The sequence below is a fragment of the Cannabis sativa genome, chromosome 2 (assembly GCF_029168945.1).
Source record: "Cannabis sativa cultivar Pink pepper isolate KNU-18-1 chromosome 2, ASM2916894v1, whole genome shotgun sequence".
Classification (NCBI taxonomy): Eukaryota; Viridiplantae; Streptophyta; class Magnoliopsida; order Rosales; family Cannabaceae; genus Cannabis; species Cannabis sativa.
This window is the reverse complement of record NC_083602.1, coordinates 61,864,727-61,882,812: the sequence shown is the minus strand read 5'-3', so window position 1 is coordinate 61,882,812 and position 18,086 is coordinate 61,864,727. Positions and strand designations below refer to the sequence as shown.

General features: G+C 40.8%; 1 protein-coding gene across 1 annotated transcript; it reads left to right on the top strand.

Annotated features, from left to right (window-relative positions):
* The first annotated feature begins 631 nt into the window (after positions 1-631).
* On the top strand, positions 632-4,582 carry LOC115725200 (uncharacterized). The gene has a single exon (XM_030654637.2). The coding sequence runs from the start codon at positions 632-634 to the stop codon at positions 4,580-4,582; it is 3,951 nt and encodes a 1,316-aa protein (XP_030510497.2).
* Positions 4,583-18,086: the final 13,504 nt, after the last annotated feature.

Below are 18,086 nucleotides of genomic sequence, written 5' to 3'. Positions count from 1 at the left end.
ATCTCCAGGAAAAGCCATACGGCCTTGAACTGAAAGCTTTACCACAACGACGGCAAACGACTTTCGGGGCACAATGGCTCCGTACAGGGGCGGTGGTTCGCGGGGGAGGTCACCATGATTACTCCGGCAACAATTCGATACAGCATGCTACTGCAATCCCAAGGATCACGGAGGGAATTGGGGGATCGAATGACAATAATCAAGGGGCTGATTTTTCTCCTAATTTGGCAATAAATGTGCACCAAAATAGCAACTTTGAAAATCTGGGAGATAATGGTGATGAGGTGGCATTAAATGTCCACAAAAATGGGGATTTTTTTGACTCTAATCTTAACTCTTTGGTTGATCCAAAAAGGAAAAGGCCTGATAATGGGCTGGGAGATATAGTGGGCCTAGAAGGCAAAGAACGTAATGATGGAATTGATGCCATGGATCATGACACGGTGGGGGTTTCAAAAAATGGCTTTTTGGCGGGCTCTGGTTTCCAGACCCGCCCAGAGTTATGAGTTGTATAAGCTGGAATTGCCGTGGGCTTGGGAACCCGCGGGCCAGACAATTCTTAGCGGACCTTGTGTTCCAAAAGAAGCCCATCTTGTTATTTTTGTGTGAAACAATTTGTAGTAAAGTTAGTATGGAGAAAATTAGAGCCCAATTGGGTTTTGATTGTTGTTTTGTCGTTGAAAATCGGGGTCACAGTGGAGGATTGGCTTTGTTGTGGAAGGTATCGCATGAAGTGGTGATTCAAGGCTTCTCTTTCAACCATATCGACGCCAATATCCATCTTCAAAACTCCTTGCCGTGGCGGTTTACGGGTATCTACGGCGAGCCAAAACGGGACTTGCGGTTCAAGACTTGGACTCTCCTTCGTTCTCTTAAAAATGATAGTACGCTTCCTTGGTGTATCATGGGGGATTTAAACAATTTGGGCTCTCAACTTGAGAAGAAAGGTGGAAGGGCGTATCCGGATAGTCTCATAACCGGTTTTGTGGGGGCGTTGAGTGATTGCAACTTGGTTGACCTTCCCATTGTTGGCTACCCGTTTACTTGGGAGAAGGGAAGAAATAGTGGAGAATGGATAGAGGAAAGGCTTGATAAAGCTTTGGTGAACCCCGAATGGTTGGCTTTGTTTGCTAGGCCGGTTCTATACAATCTTGAATTCTCTACGTCTGATCATTGTCCCATTCAGTTGGTGTTTAAAGGTGTGTTTCCAGCTACTTCCTTTCATTCTTTTCGGTTCGAAAATGCTTGGCTCCGTGAGCCTTTGTGCAAACAACTTGTGGAAGGGTGCTGGGTGGGTTCGGGACATACAAGTATTCAAAGAAAAATTCATGAGTGTGGGGAGGTTTTGGAGAGATGGGGTCGGGACATTACTGGGAGTTTCAAGAGCCGTATAGCTCAGTGTAAGAATCGGATCAAGAGCACTAAATGGGGCAGGGATTCGGCTTCTATTCAGGCTCATCAGGAAGCTAAGGCGCACTTGTCAGAAGTGCTAGCTCAACGTGAAATCTTTTGGAAACAACGCTCTAAGCAGTTTTGGCTAAACTCTGGTGACAAGAATAGTAAATATTTTCACTCCGTGGCAAGCTCTAGAAGAAGAAACAACACCATAAGTCAGCTCCAAGATAATAATGGCACTTGGGTAAACTGGGAATCGGGTTTGGAAAGCGTCATTACTGGCTATTTTCGCGAGTTGTTCCAATCCTCTAGCATCAACATAAGCACGGTGCTTGATGGTGTCCGTCCGTCTGTGTCTCGAGATCAAAACGATGAGCTCTTGTTGCCTATTTCGGAGGAAGAAGTGAGAAGTGCCTTATTTCAGATGCATCCTGACAAATCCCCGGGTCCTGACGGTATGACGCCGGCCTTTTATCAAAAGCATTGGAGTATTGTTGGATCGGACGTGGTTCAATTTGTTCGTGAATTCTTTGATTCCGGTAAGTTCCCGGACTTGATTAATGATACTCACATCGTCCTCATTCCTAAGAAGAAGAACCCAACTCAAATGGGTGACATGCGGCCCATCTCGCTTTGTAATGTTCTCTACAAAATTGCCTCAAAGGTCATAGCCAATCGTATGAAGAGCGTCCTTGATTATGCTATCTCTGAAACTCAAAGTGCGTTTGTTTCCGGGCGGTTGATCTCTGATAATGTTATGGTGGCCTTTGAAGTCATGCACTACTTGAAAAGGAAAACCAAGGGTAGGAAAGGCTATATGGCACTCAAGTTAGATATGAGTAAAGCCTACGACCGCGTGGAATGGAGTTTCTTGGAAGCAGTCCTTCGGGTTATGGGGTTCAGTGAACGATGGATTGGTTTAATGATGGGTTGTGTCAACTCAGTTTGCTACCATGTTGTACACGGGGGAGTGAAGCTGGGGCCAATCATTCCAACTCGAGGCATTCGACAAGGTTGTCCTTTATCTCCTTATCTTTTTATTGTGTGTGCCGAAGGTTTGTCCTCTTTGATTAAACATTATGAAGCCAGTCATCTCCTCACGGGGTGTAAAGTTGCTAGGAGTGCGCCCACTATCTCCCACTTGTTGTTTGCGGACGATAGTTACGTATATTGTCAAGCAACGGAGGAAGAAGCATCTCGTGTCCTCTCTTTATTACATGTCTTTGAAGTTGCCTCGGGTCAAAAGGTCAATCTGCACAAGTCTTCGGCCTTCTTTAGTTCTAACACCTTGATGATCACAAGAAGTAGAATCTGTGACTTGATGCGCATCCATGAAGCAGGGGTAGATAGTATGTACTTGGGGCTCCCAAGTATCGTTGGTCGTAACAAGAATGCAGTGTTGGGGTTCCTAAAGGAGAGAATGAAATCAAGAATTAATAGTTGGGAAGGTAAATTCCTCTCGCGAGCTGGGAAAGAAGTACTTATCAAGTCTGTGGTTCAGTCCCTCCCGTCGTATGCCATGAATGTGTTTCTTTTCCCAATTGGCACTTGTAAGGAACTAGAGAGATTGATGGCGAGCTTCTGGTGGAAATCTAATAACTCTAATGGTAATGGGAGCGGCATTAGTTGGATGAGTTGGGATAGAATGACCAAGCACAAAGCTGAAGGAGGTATGGGGTTCCGTAATCTTAGAGACTTTAATCTTGCTATGTTAGGCAAGCAAGGTTGGAGATTGCTTTTCCGACATGATTCCCTAGCTAGTAAAGTCTTCAAAGCTAGATACTATCCAAATGGTGATTATCTTTCTGCTGAGTTGGGCTCAAACCCGAGCTTTATCTGGAGTAGTATTTATGCGGCTAAGGACACTGTCAAGCTTGGCTTAAGGAAACGAATTGGGGCCGGCCTTACTGTTCAGATTACCTCCGATCCATGGCTCCCTACTTTGGATAAACGCTACCCTTCTCCGACTGTTCCTGGACTGGAAAACTTCACCGTCAACTGTTTATTTCAAGTAGGCCAGCGAAGGTGGGATTCTGAAGTTGTGTGTGATCTGTTTTCTCCCACAGAAGCTGCTATTATCCTGGGTATTCCCATCTCGCAGGCAGGTGGGGAAGATTCTTGGTATTGGCTCGCTGAAAACAATGGTTTCTATTCCGTCCGTAGTGCCTACAAGCTGCTCCAAGCCCAAAAACTTCAGACGGATACGCCCCAGCCCTCTCAATTCTGGAAAAGATTGTGGGAATTGAAAGTCCCTCCGAAGACCAAGGACCTGGTGTGGCGAGCTTCGTCAAACTGCCTCGCCACCAAGGCTAATCTTTGTATCAAAAAAGTCTTGGTCGATAACCTTTGTCCCATGTGTGGTGTCTTCGCGGAAACGGAAGTGCATCTCCTTGTTTCTTGTCCGTTTGCTTGGGCGTGTTGGGAGTTCTCGGGCTTCTCTACTGCTGACAGAGATTTTTCTTCATTGCTGTCATGGATGGAAGCTTCGGCTAACAGAGCAAATAAGGAGGAGCTGGGTAAAATTGTCGTTCTTTGCTGGGCAATTTGGTCCGCAAGGAATGATTTAATTTGGCACCAGCGTGTTCGTACCGTTCGGGATGTGGTTGTGTTCGCCAACTCGAGTCTTAATCAATTTCTCAAAGCTCAAGGTAGGGAGAATATCCCTTCGCTGTCTCCTCTTAAAGCAGGTGACGGGTCGGAGCGTTGGATTAAACCGATCTCAGGCATTAAGCTCAATGTCGACGCAGCTACTTTTGATCGAGATTCTAAGCACGGTTACGGGTGTGTGGTGAGGAACTCGCAGGGGGTCTTGATCTCTGTTTTCGCTGGCTGCTACAATGGCAAAGTTACAGCCGAGCTAGCTGAAATTATGGGGATAAAGGAGGCGTTAAGTTGGTTGAAGCACAACAGCAACACCCAGGCCATCATCGAGTCAGACAGCCTGGTCTGTGTAGAGGCAATTCGGAGTGCTGAAACAATTGCTTCTGGTTTCGGTTTTCTTGTTGATGAGTGCAAAAATATGTTAAGAAGTTTGTCTAATGTTGCTTTATTTTTTGTTAAGCGTTCTGCGAATTGTGCCGCGCATTATGTTGCCCGACACTCTATTTCTCTTGCTGAACGTATGTTCCCTATTAACAGTGTTCCAATGGACTTCACGTCTATTTTAACGAGCGATTGCTCGAGTTAATAAAGAACACTTCTATTCAAAAAAAAAAAAAAAAAAAAATAACATGATTCCTAGTTAAGCAAAAAAAAAATAATGATAATATACATGATTCCTCAAAATTAAATGAGAATTGAAGAGTTTATGAATGCAAATAATTTATAGAACTCTATAGCTTAATTAATTTACCTTTAATTAGCCATATATAGATATATTTTTGGAACAATTTACGCATGGCTTACAGTTATTTATATAATATATTAGCCAATTATTAAATATGTTTTTTTAAAAAATAATAACAGTTCAATACTAATTGATCATGTATTAATAATTTTGGCTGTAATATATAGTAACACAAATTATTAGGACATTGGTAAATGAAATGGTTAAAATCAACTAGTTTACATAGTTTTGTTTAACTTAGGTTTGTGCCTGTTATTAATTAAAGAGCTTTCAAAAGACCCTTCTATTAAGTCAAATTTAAGTTGGTGTAATTAAATATTCATTTAGAAATATTAGAAGGCAGCACTCATTTAGAAATGTTATATTATTATTGATATAATTAAGCATCGAGTTATAGATAATTTAATTTAATAATTATTATTGAGTATTGTTATTCATTTGTAATGTGCTACACCTCTAAGGGGTGCTAAACATTGCTAGTGTCTTATGAGACATTTGGTATGAAGTTTAGACTAGAATGTGAATGTAAAATTTAAATTAAATTTAAATAACAAGGGATTTATATTTCTAAGTAAGCTTCACTTTTTTAATTAGAATAGTGGTAATGTTAATCCCCTCAAACATATAGGTTTCATATTTTCTCCATGTTTATTCCCTCTAATTCAGACTTACATAACAAACAGTAGTGTTTGATTGGAAGGAATAAAAACATAACTAAAATAAAAATAATATTTAAATACTTTAAAATACAACCAAATAAAAAAAATTGATAAAAAAAATTCCTTCTTATTCTATACTATTTTATTCCCTCTAACCAAACACTCTAATATAGCAATCCTCATATTCATTATATCATTTTCATGAAAAGGATTTTGTGGTGATGAAATCCCTTCCGTTCCAACCAATAATACATTGTATAAAATTAATGTTTGTGTCATTGAAAACACCAAAGTTGTAGAAGAGAACGACATTTGACCCAATTACCACTATCTTTTAAGCAAGAAAACAAATTATGATGTTAACTACTACAAGAGATTATTATTATTAGGCTCTTTTTTGTTCGTCCAACGATTTTTTTTAACTATAATAGGCAACCCAAATATATATACTTCTGGTAAGGAAAATAAAGTGAAAATTCGGTTACTTATGTATAAGTAGGGCATTTTACAAAAATATTGGATTTGGGGTAATTGTTTTCAATTTTACTGCCACACGGCAGAATTAACATTTATACCGTCCTTCCTTTTTTTTTTTCTTTTATACTGTCAACAACAAAACAAAAGTATGAGGCCTCCATCTTTGACAATCACAGACATAACCACCACAACAACACCAGAACACCGGAAAATAACCATTAATTCCGACAAGAATAAACAAAAGCAGTAAAATCGACGTCAATAAATAATCATGGCAAAACAACGGTAAAACAACACTAAAACAATCAAACAAAACAAAAGAAAAAAATGATTAAAAAAAACAAACAATCTGCTGCACAACCTCAACACCAGTTGCAAAATCAACTATATTTGCAAGTCTATTCCTAGAAAATTATAAAAAAAAAAAACTACTAAAACAACACTGAAACAACACAAAAACAAATGAAGCAAATATAACTACTTAGAAAAATATAAAAGAAACACACACATCAAAACTCTCTTGTGAGTGAGCTCGTCAAATATATTTATAGGAGAACCAAAAGAAAAAAACCACAAAAATAGCCAAAGAGAACGAAGAAGAAATGTATTTATAGCCTCCATCTTCCACACTCACAGACATAACCATCACAACAACACGAGAACACCCAGAAAATACCTATTAATTCCAGCGAGATGGAGCAAGGGCAGTGAAATCGGCATCAAATAAATAAATCATGAAAAACAACAGTAAAACAATACTAAAACAAAAAAAACAATAAAAGAAAAAAATGATCAAAAATTAACTATGTTGTGCACATCCTCAATACTAAATGCACTATATTTGCAAGAAAAGTTCTAGAAAATTAGAACAAAAAAAACCACACTAACTCTTATATTTTCAAAAAAAAACATAACTAAGAACTTCAAAAAATTAAAAAAAAAAAAAAAAAAAAAAAAAAAAAAGAAGAAGAAAAGAGAAGAAGATGAAGAAGAAGAACTGAACATGAAAAAAAAATAAAAATCATGAAAAACAACAGTAGAACAATACTAAAACAACGGTAAAGATGAAGAAAAAAAAAACTTGAAGAAGAAGATGAATATTAGAACATGGGGGTGAGATTTATTTGAAAAGCTAGAAGATAAAGATGATGAAGAAGATGAATAGTGAGAAATGGGAGTGGGATTTTTAAATCTATTTAAATAAAAAAAAAGAGTGAGACATGGGGTGTGATTTTTAAATTTATTTAAATAAAAGAAAAAGTAAAACATGTCACTTTTATGACACATCCCATCAACCTTTTCAACAAAATAATAATTATTAAATTATCTCAAAAAATAATAATTATTAAATATTAAAAATAATAAATAATAACTTTTATATCCATTAAAATAAAAAATTAAATAAATAATTGAGCCCATGTCCCAATCAATCTAAAAAAAACAAAACAATAACATATAATTGTTGGCAGCCGAAAAAAAAAAAAAAAACAGTATAAAAGTTAATTTAGAAAAAAAAAAAAACAGTACAAAAGTTATTTTGGGAGTGTAACAATATAAAAGAAAGAAAATGGGAAAACACAGTAAACTGTGTAAATTTCCCTATAAGTATAAATTCATATATGAGTTCGTTCTTCGCACAATACATTTTCTTTTTTGGTGTTCCCATACCAAATTTAATTAGTGCAACACCAACTACAGACCTTGTTGGCTACTCTTATTGTAACCCTATAGCTACCTACATGTTTATCGTTTTAAATAAAATATATGCTGTAAAAGTAATCGATCTAATCTAATCCATAAATATTTATAAAAAATTAAAAATTTATATATACAAATAATATTTTAATACAAAGAAAAATAATAATAATTATATTTTAAAACTTAATAGATCAAATGTATATTCTATTTTTATATAATTTTTTTTCTACATACAATTTTAAAAATATTTCTTTATACATACAATTTTTTTTGCTTCTTTTGAATTTGTTATTTTATTTATTTTAATTTGTTGTTGGAGACACAAAATAATAATAATTTGTTTTATTTTGTTGCTAGTTATGCGAATTTTTTTTTCATAAATATTAAATAATTTAATATTAAAAAGTAATCAATCCAAAATAATCGATCCAATCCGCACTTTTGCGGATTGGATTGGATTGAATTTGAGCTATTGTGCGGTGTTGAGAATTATGGGGTTCCATCTCAAAACCAATTTGCAATGAGTGGAGTAGCCCATGTTCTTATATATGGCTCAATTCTCTACCATTTATTCTATGTGGGATAATGTCCACAACATTCTCTCGCAAGATGATGACTATTTTTTGCTCATCAATCTTGAACCGTATCAGAGTGGACATGGTCACTATCTGTATAGGTGCGGATCGGATAGGATTGCTTGCCCGCAAGGGATATGGCTCTGATACCATGTTGAGAATCATGGGGTTCCATCTCAAAATCAATTGGCAATGAGTGGAGTAGCCCATGTTCTTATATATGGCTTAATTCTCTACTATTTATTCTATGTGGGACAATGTCCACAACATGCAGATTGGATTGGATAAAAAAAATAAAATCCGCAGTTAGTGCGAATCGAATGCACTATGAGCAAAATAGTGCGGATTGAATTGAATGGTCATCCCTATTAATTATATATTATAATTCTACTGGTAGAAATTATGTTGTTTTTTATGTTTATGCCACATAAATAAACTCTAAATTTTTTAAATAGCATTATACATGATATCAAATCAAATACTAACAAAATACTAAAAAAAAAATATCATATAAATTGGTTAAACTTGAAACAAGTTAGGAAATTTACTTGGTAAATTTCAAATCTACTTATTAGGAGCTTAATTACATAGGATCATGGTCCCTACACTAAGATAATATTATTTTGTAGTCTTAATTAATTAGTTTTAATTAATTAATTAGAATTCTAAATAAGATTGTGTATTGTTTGTGAATTTCCACCAAGAAATGGCACAATTGAGAAAAAAAGAGAATTCAAGGTTTCTTTATTTATTAAGAGATCTTGGAAGGTTTAGCTAATAAATATATTTAAATAGTAATTTTATTTAATAATTATTTATAATTATTAAATAAATAAAATTAGTATTTAACTAAATAGAGCAGAAAAATAGCACTGCTGAAAAAAGACAAGTTTGTTTCATTAAGGAAACAAAATAATGGCAAAATTCTAACTCATGGGCTTTGTTGCCCCTAATTTTTCCCAATATACGTGGACCAATCAGACAGGGACACGTGGATCAAGCAATTCACAATATTCGCTAAGTCTTTGTGCCATAAGGTAACGTCCCGGACGTAGGTCCCGGAGAAGGCATATGGAAGTCAATATGCTCCCGGAAGCTCATATAACGCTAAGGCGTCTCCGCGAGGTGTCAGGTTTCTCCTGAGCAATCAAGTCGCATTAAATGCCGCATGGGAGGAAGCATGTTGGGACTGCTACACGCAATAAAGTCTGACGGCACAACCTCCAACCAGCAGCGCCACAGTAATGATCATTTAAGTCTAGCGACGGCTACACTGTGAAGAGTCACGTCAATCAAAAGGCAAAAATGACATTCCACATAAAAACCCTACAGCACCTAGGGATTTGACCATGCATTACCCATGGTATATTCATTGGGAATACCCAACTTTATGGATACTTACAGATACACTTGTAAGGACAATTCTAGGGATTACCCCACCAAAAACACTATAAATACCCCCTCAAAGTTCATTAAATGGGATCGAGAATCTTGGGCTGCATATGAGCAAGTAGAGTAAATACTCACCAAGAACATTCTCTGTATTTATAAGGGTGAAATTCTCCCAAGTATATTCTCTGTATTAAATACATCCATAAATAACAAAGACTCGTGGACTAAGGCTCATTAACGCCCTAACCACGTAAAAATCCTTCTCTCACTTTCTTACAGCTCGGTAATTTTATAATATTTTATTAGTTGCCGAAAATCTCGGTCAACATTTTGGTGCTTCCATTGAGAGCTGAAGAAAGTCATTGTAAACAATCACTTGACTTCACAAACATGGTGGAGACTAGAAGTACTCGTCAGCCTCGCCCTCTTGAAGACGCTCAAAACCCGAATGAGGAAGACGTAGCCTCAAGAGCAACAGAGGGGTCCGAGGAAGAGGAAATAATCCCCGATGATGACTACGAGGGAAACCTCGACGAGTATGCCTATGACGAAGGTAGTTACTCAGAACTGGTGCTTCTCAGAAAAAAAGCTATCGATCACGAAGCCGAGATCGAAGCTCAGAAAGCACAAAACCAGAAAATGCAAGAAGTGATGCTGGCCATGCAAAAAGCCATGGAGGCAGCTGGCATTCACGTGCACCCCAAGGCAATGACCGCTGGACTTGACAAGGAGCCAGCGATGTCTTCGCCTAGTTCCCAACAGCAGAAATCTAGGGAGCCTAGCCCTATAAGATACCCTGCTGAAGGGAACCAAACAAAAAACCCTACTTCTACCCAAGGGCGAAAGAAAAAGGCGCAGGATCCGCGAAAGGTCCGCTCAGATTTCCCTAAAGGAAAAGGTCCGCAGAGGGGCAAGCCCCAAAAAGGGAGCTTTGGCCCTCAGGATCGAGGGGACAGAAAAAGCGTTTACGTGCACCAGGAACCCGGGGGTAGAGGAAGAAGAGGACAGAGGTGTCCTCCCGTTGATCTGAGAAATCAAATCAACGGGAACCAAGGTGATCTCCGAGATCACCTTGACCAAAAAAGATACGGACCCGCGGTCTCCACGGGTACGTTAAATGAAGGGATTATGGCGGAACTTGCCATACTTCGAAAAGACATTGCCCGAGTCTCCCGGAGACAGAAAGGAGATGACTCCGACTCGGACAGCTAGGATCGAGAGCCCTGTGCTAAGCACATCTTAGAGGCGGAGCTCCCTAAGAACTTCAAGATGCCCGAAATGGCAGCTTATACCGGGAATTCCGATCCTAGCGATCACTTGTCACGGTTCAACCGTGTCATGACGGTCATGAGGGTCAGCAATGACGCCAAATGTCTGTGCTTCCCACTTACGCTAAGTGGGTCCGCGGAGGAATGGTTCAAAAAACTGGAACCAGGATCCGTAGGCTGTTGGAACAAGCTACAGACCAACTTTCGGAGACAGTTTGTCGCCGCAAGAAAGGTCAATCTGGAGTTCAGTGCCTTGACTAATATCAAGCAACTGCCCACCGAGACCTTGAAGAATTATATAAAGAGGTTCCGAGAGGAAGCCGCGAAAACCAAGAAGATTGACGACGGACAACAGCTTGCACTTCTCCAAGCAGGCATCCGTACTGGGACTCCTTTCTAGAATGAACTGCAGCAAGAAGGAGCTGCCAGCCTTCAGGACTTCCAGAAGAGAGTCCAAAAATATATCAACCTCGAAGAAGCCCAGATCGTGGCTTACGGAGGATACTATCCCACCGGGATAGCAGGATACATGCCCGGAGTATCGCCCTCGGGTACTGCCCCGACCGCCACTCCACAAGCAAGTGGCATACAATTCTCTGCTACCCCCGGGTATAGCCAGGGCCAAGCCTTGGCACCAGCATCATCCCATTTTGGCAACCCATCCGGAGTGAATGGGCAAGCTCCTTCACACTCTGCTCCGGCTGCTAGCCTGGCAGGCCCTTCCCAGGGTTCGAGGAGTAAAAGATCCTCCAAGGGCAGCACCCGGACGGGAGAGAAGCGCCAGAAAAGGGGGTACACCCCCCAGTATACTCAATACACGGAGTTGTCGGACTCCCAAGAGCGTGTGTACTTTGCTACTAGGCAAAATACACACTACCGGAGACCACAACCGTTGTACAGAGATAGCTCCCGGAGGGATCCGAGCAAAAGATGCGAGTACCACAACGACATTGGTCACAACACCAATGAATGTAAAAATCTCAAGGACGAGATTGAAAATCTAATCCGATTAGGCCACCTCTACAAGTGGATCAAAAATAGGTTGCCCCACCTCAATCCGGGCCAGGCGACTGCGGGTATGCCTCAGGGAACACCGGGGGGTACAGCAGGGGCATTGGCTCCAGCTGCTCCCACGGGCGACGCCCAGCATATCCCCGGTCTGCCGCCCCGGCCTAATGGGAGGGTAGCCATGATCTCCGGAGGTCCCCATATCGGAGGAACTACTCGCAAGGAGCTTAAGCGATACGCAGGGGCCGCGAAACACAATGAGGTGTGGGAAGTTACTCAACTCCCAGCTCAAAGGCCCCGGTTGATGGACCAACCCATCACATTCACGGAAGAAGACGCCAAGACGGTGCGCTTCCCTCATCATGACCCATTGGTCATAGAAAGCCCCATCGCGAATAAAGTGGTGGCTAGAGTCTTAATTGACAATGGGAGTTCTGTGAACCTACTCTTCAAAGAAGCCTTCACCGCGATAGGCTTGACGGACCGGGACCTCTCACCCAGTGGGTCTCAGCTCACAGGGTTTAATGGGACGACACTTATCCCAATGGGAAAAGTAAGGCTCCCAGTCACCTTGTGCCCGGACACCCCCCAGAGCACATTTAAATACTGCACTTTCGTAGTGGTGGACTGTCCAACAGCCTACAATGCGATCCTCGGCCGACCGGCCTTGGTAGACTTTGGCGCAGTCACATCGATTCAGCACTTGTGCCTGAAGTTCCTTACCCGGGAGGCCGGAATCGGAACTGTGAGGGGAAACTAGGGGGAAGCGAGACAATGTTACAATGTCGCAACCCACCTGCCCGTGCTAATGGTCCGGGAGTCAGCTGAGCCAGAAGTGGCTGAAGAGGATGAGTTGGACCCCCGTGTGGGGTCCGAAAGAATTGTGGAACCAATGGAGGACGTTGAGGAAGTATCAGTGTGCGACCTCTACTCTGTTGGGTTTTATGCCCTAAATAAAACTCTTTACAATCTGATTAGTTATCAATATAAGAAATTTGAAGTGATTGATGTTTGCATGAATTTTACATGCTAATGGTTTAATATGTTTATTACATTCATACACACAAAATCAGTTAAATCCAGATCATATGTTTATTCACAATTACAGTATCGTCAACACAGTGGAATGTGATTGTGATCATATGAATCAAAAGTTTTTGGTCTCTGTTTCATCAGTGTTATTGGATTTACACTAATGTGATAATCAGCGATGATGTGTACTTACACTTGGAGTAAGTGTTATGTTCTTTCCAGGACATTAGTAAAGTATACTAGTTTCGAATGTATGGAGTATACATTGGACTGGACCGATATTGCAACTAAGTTAAGATATTACAAACTTACTGTTATACATATCTTTCCAAGTCAATATCAGTAGTTGATCTTAAGATTAAAAGAATCTAAATCCTGATATGCTTAGGCTCAACTCAGGAGTGTTATTCATGTTCTTAGATTTATTAGTTAAGCCTACTTTCGGGTCAGGGTGATACGTATATTTTGGGAACATGATAGTATGATTGAGTGGGAGTGCTGAACATAAATATGGAATCTATAACTTCTACTGGTGTATAGAAGTCGAGTAATGATTCCCTTCGAGCTTAGCAAATAGAAGTAAATGGATGAGCTCTTGTTTAACTGACTAATTATTAGATCACTATACACCATTTACAGGTAGCTAAGTGTTTTAAGGGGCAAAATACATTGAGGGGTGAGAACGGTTAAGAAATCCCATCTCGATGTAGATCATCTATATAGAGGATCTTTAAATCACAATAAGATTATAACAATGGTTAAATGAGATAGTATATTGATATCGTGAAACATACAATATGCTCTATATAAGTCTGAGAGTGCAATTCTAAGTTCTAAGAGTGGATTCAACGAAGAATTAATAAGTAGGAATTTACTTGGTAAATTTGGTTCACTTATTGGAAGCTCAGCATATAGATCCATGGTCCCCATTCTAGTTGAGAACATTCTGCTTGTAAGACTCATTAATTGATTCGTGATTGATCAATTATAATTCTAAAGTTAGACTATGTCTAATTTTATGAATTTTCACTAAGCAGGGGTGAAATTGTAAAGAAAAGAGTTTTCTAGGTTTATTTATATATTAATGGACTTTATATGTCTAATTAATAATTAAATTAAATGACAATATTATTTAATAATCTATTTTAGTTATTAAATAATTAGTTTTGGCATTTAAAAGGTTAGAATTGGAAAATTGGCGTTTTTGAGAAAATAGAGATAAAATTTGATAAAACTGCAAAATCAAGTGAGGCCCAATACCTACACCTTGGCCGGCCACTATATGGAGTTTTTCAAATTAATATTTTCATTATTTTAATGCCAAATAAATCTTAACCTAAACCTAGTAGTTGCCTATAAATAGAAAGTGATGCTCAGTCAAAACACAAGTTTTCAACAAGCCTTTCTGACAGAAATTTCTCTCTTCAGAAAACTGAGCCTTCCCCACTTTCTATACCTTGGCCGAAACCCTCTCTCCTCTTTTCTCCTTCATCTTTTTCGACCCTAGTGAAAGAGTAAGTGCCCACACACAGCAAGCAGTAACTCAATCATAGATTGGAAGACTGTGAAGGATCAAACTTGAAGAAGAAGGACATTCGGGTTCAGATATTGATAATGCTCTGCTACAGAAAGGAATCAAGGACTAGATATCTGAACGGAAGGAGTCATTATATTCCGCTGCACCCAATGTAAGGTTTCCTAAACTTTATATGTGTTTATTTCATCGTTTTAGAAAGTTCATATTTAGGGTGTTAATAAACATACTTGTGAGTAGATCTAAGATCTTGGTAAAATAATTTCCAACAGACTCCACCAAAGTACTCCGGCTAGGGAAGAACCTAGATCCGGAGGAAAAAGAAAAAATAATAAAAACACTGAAGGACGCCATCGACATCTTTGCATGGCGCCAAGAAGACATGACTGGCATAAGCCCTCATGTCATCACCCACGTACTCAACGTCAATCCGGACATGCCCCCCGTCCAGCAAAAGCGGCGCCTGCTCGACTCGGTGAAAGCCGAAGCTCTGGAGAAAGAGGTAGACAAGCTTTTGACTAACGGTATGGTCCGCGACGTATACTATCCGGAGTGGCTGGCCAATCCGGTCCTGGTGCCCAAGCCGAACGGAACTTGGCGAGTTTGTATAGATTTCACCGATCTCAACAAAGCCTGTCCGAAGGACTGCTTCCCGCTACCCAGGATCGACCAGATGGTAGATGCCACTTCTGGATTCAAACTGCTATCCTTCATGGACGCCTATGCTGGGTACAATCAAATAAAAATGCATACGGCAGACCAGGAGTGCACTAGCTTCAGGACCGATAAGGGGGTATACTGTTACTTAGTCATGCCCTTCAGACTGAAAAACGCCGGAGCAACCTATCAAATAATGGTTAACCAGATGTTTAAAGGCCTCCTGGGGCGAAACATGGAGGTTTATGTAGACGACATGCTCGTCAAGTCCAAAGCATGCAACAGCCATGCAAGCGACTTAGAAGAATGCTTCGAAGTGGTTCGGAGATACGACATGAAGCTCAACCCAAAGAAATGCACCTTTGGGGTCAAATCAGGAAAGTTCCTGGGCTTCATCGTCAGTCAAAGGGGGATTGAGGCAAATCCGGAAAAAATCCAGGCTCTCCTGAGCATGCCATCCCCCAAAAATCATAAAGATGTGCAGAGCCTGACTGGAAAGGTAGCTGCTTTAAGCCGCTTCATCTCACGGTCCACGGACAAGTGCATACCCTTCTTCAACGTGCTAAAGAAGTGCCAAAAGTTCGAATGGTCGGACGAGTGCGAGGAGGCATTCAAAAAGCTAAAAGAGCACATGGCCAAGCCTCCTATCTTATCAAAGCCCGTCCTTGGAGAAGACCTATTTCTTTATTTGGCTGTCTCCGAACACGCGGTCAGCGCTGCCCTAGTCCGTGAAGAAGAGAAAACTCAGCATCCCGTATACTATGTCAGCAAGCGCATGATAGGGGCCGAAACAAGATACCCAGTCATTGAAAAACTGGTGTTTTGCCTCCTGATGGCATCAAGGAAGTTGAGGCCATACTTCCAAGCACATCCGATCAAAATTCTGACCAATCACCCGCTCCGGCAAGTCCTCCAAAAACCTGAAGCGTCCCGAAGGCTCCTCAAGTGGGCAATGGAGCTAAGTCAATTCGACTTGCACTACATGCCCCGAATTTCTATAAAAGGCCAAGCCTTAGCGGACTTCATTACTGAATGCAACGAAGCCGAGGCAACCGCGAATACGCTGGTACCGCCAATCCCCACATGGAAAGTATTTGTAGACGGAGCCTCCAATGAAAACGGTTCCGGAGCAGGAGTGGCTATGATATCACCAACCGGACTGCGACTCCAGGCGGCCCTACGGTTTGACTTCGCAGCTTCAAACAATGAGGCCGAATACGAAGCCCTAATAGCAGGGCTGAAATTAGCAAAAGCTGTAGGAGCCAAAAGAGTGGAAGTCTATAGTGATTCCCAACTGGTTGTAAACCAGGTATCCGGAGAATACCAAACACGCGGCGAGCGAATGGCCGCGTACGTAACAATAGTCCGGGAGCTGCTCCACGAGTTCACGGACTACAAAATAGAAAGAATCCCTCGGGAAAAGAACGCTCACGCGGACTGTCTGGCTAAGTTAGCCTCGGATAGCGAAATCGAAGAGCTGGGGGTAGTACCAGTGGAACGCTTGGCAGAGCCAAGCATCAAAATAAAAGAGACCACGCTAACGGTTGGGCAAGAACCCAGCTGGATGGTCCCCATCATAAAATACATAACACAAGGTGAGTTGCCCCAAGAAAGGGCACTGTCTCGGAAGATTCAGTATCAGGCTCATCGTTATGTAATGATGGATCAAATTCTCTACCAAAGAGGACTCAGCATGCCTTATTTAAGGTGTATATCGGACCCGGAAGCTAGAAAAATCATGCTAGAGGTCCACGAAGGGTTCTGTGGAGATCATACGGGAGGACCCAGTCTCTCAAAGAAAATATTGAGACAAGGGTACTTCTGGCCAACAATGAAAAAAGATTGCATAGACTATGTCCAAAAGTGTGATTCGTGCCAAAGGTACGCAAACATACCGAGAGCCCCTCCAAATGAAATCACCCTGATGACTAGTCCCTAGCCCTTCGCGGTATGGGGAATAGATCTTATTGGGTCCCTGCCAACAGGAAAAGGAGGAGTAAAGTATGCAATAGTAGCAGTAGACTACTTCACCAAATGGACGGAGGTTGAGCCCATGAAGACAATAACTGCTAAAAAAGCACTGGACTTTGTTATTAAAAACATAGTGTGTCGATATGGCTTGCCTCACAAAATAGTCTCTGACAATGGAAAGCAATTCGATTGTGAGGAATTTACTGACTTCTGCAACCAACACGGAGTAGTGAAAAGCTTCTCCGCGGTGGCCAGACCTCAAACAAACGGTCAAGCGGAAGCAGTCAATAAAATCCTAAAGGTCACCTTGAAGAAAAAGCTCCTGGCCTGCAAAAACAACTGGCCTGAAGAGTTGCCAAGAGTGTTATGGGCCTACCGGACGACCCCCAGAACCACGACCGGTCACTCGCCTTTTTCAATGGCGTACGGTTGTGAAGCGATGGTCCCAGTAGAAACGTTATTCCCATCCCACAGGAGGACGACTTACGATCCAGCCACGAATCAAGCTTTGCTTCAAGAGGCTTTGGATCAGGTCGAAGAACTCCGGGATGAGTCTCAAATACGGATGGCAGCTTATCAGAAGAAGGTGACCAAGTATTTTAACTCTAAGGTTGAAAACAGAAAATTTGCTATTGGGGATAAGGTCCTAAGAAGAGTCTTCCCAGCCACCCAGGAACCCGGAGTGAGGGTACTTGGGCCAAATTGGGAAGGACCATATGAAATCGAGGACGAAATCGGCTCCGGCACTTACAAGCTAAAAAGAATGGATGGAACCATTGTGCCAAGAGCCTGGAATGCTGATCACCTAAGAAAATATTACCAATAGCCAAAAACGTAACTTAGACTTTGTTTAAAGAGTTTGTACCGTCCAAATGTATACCTCCTCCACATGTTGAATAAAACTGTGTGCCTTAAAAACAAAGTTTCTATGCCACTCAGGGGGGTACAAGGGTATACCGCACGGACAGACAGGAAACAAACTAAGTAAAATATCCTGACCCAAAGGGCAGGTCAAAAAAAAAAGTATGCACAAAAATAAAAAGCATAAGTATAAAAATCCTGATCCAAAGGACA